The 11,341-nt window shown below is 33.1% G+C and overlaps 1 protein-coding gene across 2 annotated transcripts in view; it reads left to right on the plus strand.

Moving 5' to 3' along the window:
- The window catches only part of LOC135223543 (sorting nexin-6-like), a 33,504-nt gene extending 22,459 nt beyond the window's left edge, over positions 1–11,045 (plus strand). The window contains exons 6-9 of one of the 2 annotated variants that reach the window (XM_064262039.1): positions 1,032–1,049; positions 6,955–7,018; positions 8,277–8,362; positions 9,234–11,045. In XM_064262039.1, coding sequence (XP_064118109.1) covers positions 1,032–1,049; positions 6,955–7,018; positions 8,277–8,362; positions 9,234–9,284 — 219 coding nt within the window. In that variant the 3' untranslated portion in view covers positions 9,285–11,045. The remainder of the gene's footprint in view (positions 1–1,031; positions 1,050–6,954; positions 7,019–8,276; positions 8,363–9,233) is intronic. The other variant, XM_064262040.1, reaches the window with a different exon arrangement.
- Positions 11,046–11,341: the final 296 nt, after the last annotated feature.

The raw sequence follows: 11,341 nt of genomic DNA on the forward strand, positions 1-11,341 counted from the left end.
GTTAACATATTTTTGTTGCACTGCAGCACTTTGTATCTTTTGTCCTATTTAGAGAGTACCGTTGTTGCTGAACTGCTTGGTAAATTTCTACTTTTTGTATAAGTTTTATCATTTTGTCTCTATTTACCATTTTGTTATTCTTTATGGTACAATGTTTTCTTATTTGTTAATTTTCAATAGACTAATACCTTCGTAAATTTCATGCCATGTGCCATCCTTTCCTCTCATCCAGTTCTTTATGTCCTGATTGTCAGCTCCATGTGGTGATTAAGCTATAACCATAAATCAAATGAACTAGAAGTACTACAAGGAAATTTTCATGTCATCTCTATTTGAGGCCTGGGAAAACATTCTTCTTGAACAAAATGAATGTTTGCTAGCAATCTTGGAGAGTTATCGATTAGTTTCTCCTTTTAATGATAATTTTGCTCATTTTTAAATACCCTTGTTAACCATGATTCAACTTTTTGACCACAAATATATGTCTGTATGTTGTATTGAGTAGGCAGGATGCTGTTTTTATTTATACATATGGTGTAAACTGGATGAATTAACATGAGTGAGGAGTCCCATAATTTTTTGGAGTTGTTTTGAAAATACTGCTGGGGCCATGTACAGTATAGCTTGATAATGCAAAATTGTGTAGAGTTTGTTTCTTGGAAGTGTTTTAACAATGTAGTTGTTGTTTGGTGTGGGTTTTTACATAATAATATAATAATAATAATGATAATAATAATAATGTTAATGCTTTTGTTCTGCTATACATTACGTTCTAAAAATATCCTAATGACTTTATTGTGTGCTGTTAGCATAAGTGAATATAATTAATTTTCTGTAGATTAATGATTGTTTTTAGGCACAATAACATTGATTCATACTCACAGTTGATTGATCCTTGTGTTTTATAGCTTGCTTTTTTGTGCAAAGGGTTTTGAGCCATTGTTTCTATAAATTGCGGTGATGGTGATTGTCTTTTGTTCATTTGTATGTTAACTAACCACCTTCTTGTTTCCCCCTCCATTCTCCGTCAGCCTGTGGACGTTGCTGATGTAAGTATGCAACTTGGTGAGGCTTCTCCAGTTTTTTTTTTTTCTTTTATGAAATCTCCCTGTAATGCCACGGCCCAAGATGTTCTAGGAATGTGATGTGAAGCTGATATTACTTGAAGTGATAGACTAGTTTAGGGAACTCATTAGCAAATGTTCCATCTTTTGCATATCTTATATTATTAATCAAGAGCATGCAAATATGAAATGAGTAGATGTAGTGCTTGTAACTCTCTTGCTCGACCATGCGATTAATGTGAAGCAAGACATTGCCTTTTGCATGAAGTTCCTGCAAAGCATATTCCATTAGCCGGTTGATTAGTTAGGGGCATAGATGTCCATAGTTACTAGGGTAGTAGAGGTTGCATGCACATCATTCTTGGGAGAACCTGCTTGACAGTTTATAAATATTGTGAAATAAACTGTTGATATAAACATGCAAAGCCTTTTGTCTTAATGATTTTGTGCCAGATATTAAACAGTTAAAATAATTGTTGTAAATATAATCATGTCAAAGAAAATCTCAATATTCTACATTGTATTTGAGAGTAATATTACTTGATTTTATACTTACCATTGGGTTATAGAACAGGAGCTTTTGCTGTTGTTTGGACAGATGATGAAAAAGTCTTGGATTTTTATGTCTTCACAGAAAAAGCTTGTAGATACAGAAACAGTAAGTTTTAGAATAGTCTGGAGACTGTTTCCTCCCATGTAGAATGTTGGCTCTAATAACTGTAAACAGAGAGAGACAGAACCCGTGGTAGAGTTGCAACATTCATCATTGTAAATAAACACTACTTTGTAGTACTGTTATTGTCATATAATTGAATACATCCTAATTACTTGGTGGCCAGTCACATGGAGCATATCTTGAAGTATGGATGATGCAAGGTGACATTAGCAGTAACATATTTTTTGCTTATGATCTGCACCAACAAGTGAAACATCAGACAAAAGTCCCCTAAGAAATGATTTATAAGAAGCTGTAATATATTAAAAATATTTTCCATTTAAGAATAAACCTGTGGACCAGTTTTATGAGAGCAGGATATTTTAACATGTCAGTCTAGTTTGCTTTTGTAATAGTATTCAGTTTTGAGATAGGAAGTCTATTCATCAGGTGCATGCTAAAAAAATATACATATATAATTCTGCAAACATGCTCTAATACCAAACACTGCATTTTTTTCCTACTAAACTTACTTGTACTTTGAAATACAGGGCAGTAACTAAATGATTGCCTTTAGTGCTGTCCTAAAACTTCAGCTATGAAATTTATTTTACCACTTAACCTCTGAAGGTAAGTTGCTTGGGGATTATACCCTGTTGGGAATAGTGCGCCTTAGTGTTAAAATGGAGATAATGCTTAATGGTGTTTATTGCATTTCTTTAGTCCCCCATCTGTTCACCTCATGTGTATTGCTTTTTATTGATGTTGCGTTTCATCTATTCTCATTGGTCATCTCCCACCTAGCTGTCTGACATCTGTAGTTGTACCTGCCTTCAATGTTCGCCTTTCAGTTAAGAATAGTTTCTAACTTCTTTTTAATTTTACGTTGCTCCATTTTTCACGTCTTATTTAATCCCCATGAGTGCAGAAATATTTTTTATTCTGAATGGAAGGGCAAAGACTGGTGCCAGACAGAGAAGTTGTTGGTTGAGATGATGGGACAAGACCAAAGGGAATGGATAAATACTACAGCAGTAAGAAGTATGAAGAAATGTTGTAGAGACTTTGTCGTAATTCTTATAGGGACACAACACTTTTTGATGAGGTGTACTATTGAGAAGCTCAATACTTGAAGTTGTTGTGTTTTTAGCACAACTAAGTGTCCTATGATATATGAATAGTGTTGATGCTTCAGGTTTTCCTTTTCATGAAACTCAACAGCACATATGACGTAAGGTGGTGTAGCTTTATTATATTTGTATGTGACCAATTGTTAAGCAGTATGATAGACTTTTTTATAAATTGGAATGCAAATATGTTGAGCAATTATATTGTTGCCTAGTTTTTGCAAATACTGTTGTAGTAAGGCACATTCATTCATGCAGTTTTACAGTGTTGACACTATTTAAAGAAAATTTTTTGTTAATGTTACTGATCTTTGTGTTTGTTCTTTAAGGCAGGCAGGACTTTGATACATTCATATATATCATTTATGATACAAATCATTTGTGAGAGATTTAGTCCATGTCTTAAAACTAGTTGAGAAAGCTTGATGACATATTCCTTTTAGTACAAGCTATTGACTCTACTGTGGTGTATTTATCTGTCAAAATAACAAGAATTAGCCGAACATTACCTGTACACTGGTAATTATTTAGTCTTTTAGAACTTCTTTAGGCCTCCTCCTGGCAAAAATTAGTATGTAGTTTAGCTGTACTTTCTTAGCAAAGTTATATTTCTGTGATGTTGGCATTATTATTAATAGGGCGTAGTTTTTCCAGACCTCTGAGTCTTAAGTAGACTCTTCTCGGGCTGGTTCTTAAGTGATTGAAAACCAGTGTAGGAGCAGCCTGGTAAATCAGCACACTTTAGTATTCTGGATAGAGGAAAAAGGTTTTCCACTTAAAGCTGCTATGTAATGGATGGTAAAGTCTAGTTTTAAGGTGTAAATCAAGTAGTTTGGGTCACTGTGGTGTGAGATTTAAATATCAGTAAAATTTTAATATCATTAAAGAAGTATTGGTTGTTATCTCAACTATGCAGTCAGAAATTTGGACTGCTTTTTTATAATTTGAGGGAGGAGGTTGCTGCAGCTTAATTATTTGGTTATCTTTAATTTTTTTTATTGAGTAGCATTTCTTACCTAAACATGGCAGTTTTAAAGTTGTATATGTTTTTTGGTTTTGAGTAGAGCTAACTGCTTTATGGATGAATGCCAAACATTTCTGCTTTATTTTATAAGCATTTTAAACCAAGGCCCACTGCATTTCACATTCTAGATTTTTAATTTTACGTATTATTTGCTGTTTTTATGAGAAAAATGTCTCCTTTTCTTCATGAAGTGCATAGATTACAAAGCCTTATCATGTTACAATTTGTTTCCAGTGTCTTGCATGAAATGAAGCACATTGTAGTATTCTGTTTTTGCAGGCACATTCTTTTGTTTTCTATGAGTGATTCTAGATCCATATTAATAGATTTGATGAATATTCTTGTACAAAAATGTTAGTTTGACATAATAGATGCCTATATGTATATCCTCTAGGTGAACTGACTTAATGAAAAATAGATGTCTATGTGATCTTGGGGGCATATTGTAGTTTTTGTAGAGAAGTGTGTTGTGTACTGTTATAGATGAGGTGAAGGTGTAATTTAACAGCATCACATACATGCCTTACTGGACTATTGGAGCTATGGTTCTTTACATATTTCTTTTTCAATTTTGAGAAGAAATCTTTGTAGAAGCATCTTTTTTTCATATATTTTGTTATTCTTGCCTTATTCATGGGTATTTTTTTGTTTTCAGTCATTGCCTAATATGTCAGATATGACAATGAATTATTTTAGTGTTTTTATATCCTTAGATAGATCATTGGGCATATTATGTAATGTATAAAAGAATTTAAGTGTTGTTGTCCAGTAATCTAGGTTGGGATATGATGTGTCTTAGGATAAAACACTTGTTATGAGGCAAATAAAAGTTTGTTTCTGGATCAACAAGTTGTGACCTAGCACAGGATTTTTAAGGATTGAACTGAATAGTTGCTCACCAAGGTAAGTTGAATGAATTCTTTGTTTGACTTAAATATGCACAAAATGATATGCATCACTTTGCATGTTAACAATGCAAAGCACTTTCATATAATTTATTTTTACAACAGATGAAGGTTTGTGCAGATATTTCAGTTGTGTAATGTGAAATTACTAACCACTTTAAAATGTACATTGTACAGTACCTCATCTTAGTTGCCTCCAAAGCTATACAAAGCTAAGAGTCTTTGTGAAATTCTGCCTTTCCTGTACTTTTATTTCCATTCAAAAAATCTCCCGTCATAGCCAGCCTCCCTTCTCAGTTATCATCCAAATGGGTCGGGTCTTCCAAGTTATCTGGTGCTGTCAGGAGCCCAGTTGGCACTCAAATGGTATTCTCCTTGTTCTGATACCATAGTCTTAGAGGATCTTTGCTTGATCATTTTCTATCATGCCCTCGGGTTTGTGTTCATACCACTTATTACTGCAAGGTAGCTGGTGTTTCTTCTTATTATTGTTGTAATTGTTGTTGTTGTTTAGGTGATGAACCGAATGATATGTCCCATTCATCTCCATTTCCCTTTCATCCTTATCTTGTCCCCTTTTGCTGTAATTTATCACAACATCGTAGCATCTGATTCCTAATTATAGTGTTCTTATGGTTGGTAAAACTTGTATTGTGATATAAAGGCTAAGTTAGCTTGACTGAAGTTTAAGTTGGGTCAGACTTTGAAATAATTTAGGATCATGGCACTAGAAAGTGTGGCACATGGTGTCAGGAGAGTTTATCACCAATCAGAAGAGTCTGTGTTGTAATTGAACATTTCTGTAGGACTGAAAAATTGCGTAACTTAAGTACAAAACCTTATAGCAGGTAGTGGAGGTTTTAACAAAACAACTGGAAAATAAAAGAGTAGAAAGAAAAGGCAACTGATGATATAAAAATATTGGTAATTGTTACGTAGCTGTGTAAGAAATGATATTGTTTTCTTAAGACCTTGTTTTGTTAATTTTTTACATTTGGACCATGAATTGAAGCTAGTCGAGAGGAAAACTCTTTTGCATGTTCTGTCATCAGGTAATCAGTAGCATTTTTTATGATGTTTAATGTGACTTAAACAAAAGAAGGAAATTCAAGTATATGATTAAGTCAATTTTGAACTCAATTATGGAATATGAAAAACTTTATTTTCAATTTGTAACTAGAAACCCTGGGCTGTAAACGATCTTCTTTTGTAAGAGTATTAAAAACAGTTGTGTTTGATTTTAAAGTCTTCAATCTAGAAGTATGGTCATATTTCCTGGTCTTGTTTAGTGTTCGAAATGATAGACATATTTCTATTAATGCAGTATGTATAAATGCTGTTTCCATATAAATATGAAGTATATTTTTTGTTGTATCTTCCTGATTTTGAGGTTTTTCTCTGACCAGCTCACCCTCCCTTTTGGTCTTTAGGCTCACGAGGACTCAGTCAGGGAGTGCACATTCGTAAGTGTTAGAAGAATCAGGAAAATAAAATTCTTTGGAGTTTTCTTTCAAATTTATCTTTTTAATACCACTGGTTCATTTGAACTAATGTATCATACTGTACTTTTTCTTTTTGTAATGTTTGAATTGTATGTCTCCCCATGGCATAAAGTAGTTGATTTACAGATGTTCTGACCATACTAAATATGTAGTTATAGGGGTAGGATCAAAAGTGGCAATCAAGTTAGGTGAGCAATAAATGGTGAATTTGTTAAGGGGTTTCAGCTTCTAAGCATAGAGACTGCCTTTGCTGATGTCTGCTAAAGAGGTAATTTGACCTTTGACCTTAACCATAAGTTTGCTTTTAATTACTGCATGGTTTGAGAATAAGAAATTTCATGACGATGAATAGTAAGCAAATTAGAGTGGCTGCATTTATCTTGCTTTGGTGCGGTTTCCTTCATTTTGTTTGGGTGATGGCAGTTTGCTTAATGGGGAATAAAGTAATTGAACCTGGTATTGGTTTTACTCTCTCTATGAATGAAAAGTGCTTTTTGTGGATAAAACATAATTTTTCCCTAAATTTGACTGACATAGTGTACCCTATGGAGAATTTGTTTATATATAGTATAGTATTTGGTTTCTTGCTATTGAGTGCACAATGGTATTTTGTTTTGGATAAGTGGTTTATACAACTGTGCAAATTATGCTGACCAATTGTGTTTTTATCTTTTCAGGCGGAATTAGCGCAGCAGAATGCCTGTGAAAAGTTTGAACTCATCACCAACAAAGCCAAAGAAGGTTTGTTACGTTACAGTTTTCAGTTTTTTTTTTTTTTTTTGCCACTTAATCAGGAATAAAATCATGGTGGTGTCATATTTTCTCAGCCATAAAGTAGAAAATATTTGTTCTCTGTTCAGGTTCCATGATTGTGTGTATTGTACCCCTATTCCACTATCATGCATTGGAGCGTAGGAATGTTGAAATCCCAGTGAGATAACTTTAAATTTATATCCATAAAGCCATAAATTTTATGGGTATATTTAACTTAGGTTGTAGCCCAGTAGATGACGTTTAGCACTACTAAAATTGTCCAAAGTATCAAGGATGTCAAAATTTGTAATCACCTGTTAGAAATCATTCTCAGGATACAAAATTAACAGCAGCAGCATAAACTAAATTATTAAGTCAAGAATTGTGAAATCAGTGTCTGAAAAGAGACCAAAAACAGATGGGAGTGAAATGAACAAAAGAAAAAAAAATATTAGTGTAAAGTACCCTTAGACTCTGGAAAGTTGAGTCAAACTTGAAAATCTCATGCTATTCAAGAGTCAAACCCAGACATGATTGTTCAATGTTGTGTACTTTGTCTATGTCTCAGAGGAACTGGTAATTTTAAATGCAAAGCACCACAAAGAAGAAAGTGAAACCAAAGGTGTGATCTGACTGATTTTTTATTCATACATTTTCAGGAAGACTAAAAAGTCTGAATACTAGGACAAAACTAGTCAGGGTCATACCTTTTTGTTTTATTTGTTAATATTGCTTTGCATAAACTAGGTATAAACAATTCATTAGACATGAGAAAAATAGATCTCAGATTAAGTGGAGCAGATATGAATCTTATACCAAAATTGTCTTGAATCAAATTATTTAGCCATGGATATTTGTACGTAGTACAGTGCAAATTATCGGATCATGATATCTAACGGTTTAGGAAAAGCACATTAACTTTTTTTATGGTAAACTTGCATATGTTATATTAGAATTTCATGCCGAGTCAGTAATACTTATCTTCATTATCTTCTGGTTCCCTTTCTGTTGTGTCCATGTCTACTACTAATCTTATTAGATGCTCCTCTCACTTTCTCACTCCAGGTCCAAACCATCTCAGCCTTTGGGATGTCAGATACTCAATATGTGTAGCCTCTAAGTCCATCCCTCTCTTTCTCATTAGTTATACTATAATCCTCCAAAACAAGGGTTTAACATTTATGTTGTTATTAGATTAAACCAACATTTCTTACCAGTAATTTAGCAACTTTATTTTCATCCCTAGAACTTGTTGACTTTAAGGGACGACGTGTAGCGGCTTTCAGGAAAAACCTGATAGAACTAGCAGAGTTGGAATTAAAACATGCAAAGGTATGTTTTCTTGTTAATGTTTAGTTGTGCATGTTTTATATTACTATCTCTTCCCTCAAGATTGTATAACATGCAAAGGATTAATCTAGCAGTTTTAACATAAAGGTTTGTAGTAGAAATAAAAGTTTTTAATAGAAGCTATACTATTCCTTAGTGAAGAAAGAGAATGGAAGTGTTGGTCACATTTTTCTTTCCTGTTGTCATCTCTGCAGCTTCCCAAATTCTTAGATAGCAATAGCTTAGATTAGTTCCCAATTTAATGCTTGATAACAGCAATGTCTAATAATATTTGATCTTGCACTAGGTTTACTGTAACAGCATTGCAACTGTGTAATTTTAGCAATAAATTTTGTATTTTTAAATTAATTTCTGGATACATTTTTGCTTATTTGAAACCTGGGTTAAATTGTAATGGAATGTTACCAAGTTTGTTATTGGTGTGGTTAGTTTGTTGTAAAAAGTATTTTGACTGGTGAAGTTCAGAATATAATTCTGAACAGTACATATATATACTTTGAATTCAAAGACATTTTGAGAAATTATATTGAGTTAGTCAAGGATAAATGCTATATGTGTTGGTTCATTGAAAAAAAAGTTCGTGAGAAATATGCCTTGCCTTGATTTAAAAAAAAACTTATAACTATGACAGCTATAAATTATTAAAATTTTGTCCATTTCTATTTTCTTTTTGATTATATGAAAACGGATACAGGTAGTACAGTTTAATAGCGAATTTGTAATATGAAGTTAGTCTGATTATCCCATTCTGGGAGTTACAGTTGTAGGTTTCCTTATATTCTAGTGGTTTTAGCAATACAGAGTAGTATGTTTGGTGAAAATAAGCAATGAAAATGTTTAATTTGCTTTACAGGCACAAGCCCAATTACTGAAAAACTGTTTACAAGCTCTACAGGAAGAGTGACATCAATATATAATTTCTTTAGTGCAAGAGAATTTTAATCATGTCACATGCGGACTAAGACTTGGACTGTTGTTGGTTGTCATAGGCTTATGATCTAAACATGAAATAGAGGGTATCGTCTGAGTGTCCGTCAATCATCACCGCCATCATCAATTCCGGTATCACCTTCCAAGACTGTTTTGTCTTATGATCACAGTGCTGCATGAACGTCACAGGCTGTTTTAAAAGTCAACATATCTAGCAAGTGTCGTGTGCTTGTATGTTATACGAAGCAAAGCTTAATCATAGAAATAGAACCTAAATTGATGGAGTTCCAGTGAAATATCAGGAAGTTCTTCAGTTTTTTGTTTCATCATCGTTTCTTTTCATGTATGCTAAAGTTGAGAGGAAAATTGCAACCAGGGTAATGTCAGAAGAGGTTTGTCTTGTAACTGGCACCAAAGAGAAAAAAAAGATCCAGTGTTGCTTATGTGAAGTTTGATGCTTCTCCACCCATTTAGATATTTTTTTATCTTTTTTGTTTCTTTCAGAATGAGGGTACTATAGAACATTTCAACTGTGATTTCAATGTTGTGATGACAAAGTTAGGAATACAAATATACTTGCTTCTGAGAAAATGGAAAACTTTAATGATATTACAATTATCTTTTAAATGCCTAATTGTTGGTTGAAAAGCAGCGTCTCCTGTTTTGTAATGCAGATGAGGTTGGAAATAAATAGCAAGCAAAGCAAATCAAGTTATAAATATATATATATATGTATATTAAATATATCTTTATATGAATATAGTTATGAAAGCACTGGTTTTCATTTTTGGATTATCAAGAGGGTATACTGTTCTGCAAGTTCATCCTACCTTTTCATCAGACTCGAGCCGCATATAGTGCTTCTAGTCGGGTCAGTTCCATGTAGCTTTTCACTTTATAACACGTGACTTCTGTGATGGAAATTTCTGCTGGAAGTGTACGTAACATTTCGAGATAGGACTCGACTTCGTCATTTATTTTCCTATGGTGTTTCCCCCACAAGATCTTGTACATCTGATGTGTATATATGAATATGTGATATGGTATTTAACTTTGAAAATATGTACAATTTTACATAACTATTGTACTATATGATCCTTGCAAGTCCCAGAGAATATGTCTGAATTAGGCATATGTTTTGTAAAGTGTTGGGGGACCTGTTCTCTCTCTCATCCTCTACAGAGCGTCTCTCGAGGGGTTAACTTAACATCTCCTAATTCACATCATATTTTTTATATTAAATTAAATTTTCATATTAGGTTTTTCTAGAAGATCATTTTTGCTCAAGTGACTAGATTTTACGATATGCAATTCATTTCCATTGTTTTCTATAGGTTCTGTGGGAAATTTCCCTGTTTTGTCCCAGAATTCTGAGCAGGATTAGTTCAACAGTGAGGATTTTTGGATAAGTTCCCTTTTATCTTAAGTCTGAAGATTGACCAATGTATTGAGCTTGATGGAATGAAAGCATTCAAGCCTATCTTTTGTAGCTTTTACAGGACATGATGTATTTTTTAATTATCACCACTGATTATTATTTTTGTTGTGCCTCTATAGGTTTGTTTATATGGCCAGATTATATGTTGTTAGAAACTGATTGAAAATAAATTTGAAAGAGCAGTATTTATTGATATAAATATTCTGTATGTTTGCCCAACTTTGTTAAGATTTTTGATATACATAAAACTGATGGATTTAAGGTATTTCAAGATGAATTATCATGGGTATTCTTTAATCATGCTTTCATTATCCTTTGAAAACTTTGAATGGCATGAAGCAGTCATGGCAGAATGGCAGATGGTACATTTTACCTTGCAAGACTTTATAAATACTAAAGGTTCTTTACCCTCTGAGATAATTGTTGCTTTTTTTCTGGCAGATTTTGTCAGATGTATGTACATGTAAGATTGTACTCTGATTATGTTACCCAAGATGTTCATGTAATTATTTCAAGTACCCCTTTGTTTGTCCTATGTCTGTTTTACCAAAGTAATACATACGAAATATATGAAGAAGTGGAGTCTCAAGATC

This window comes from Macrobrachium nipponense, chromosome 10 (assembly GCF_015104395.2).
Source record: "Macrobrachium nipponense isolate FS-2020 chromosome 10, ASM1510439v2, whole genome shotgun sequence".
NCBI classification, from domain to species: Eukaryota; Metazoa; Arthropoda; class Malacostraca; order Decapoda; family Palaemonidae; genus Macrobrachium; species Macrobrachium nipponense.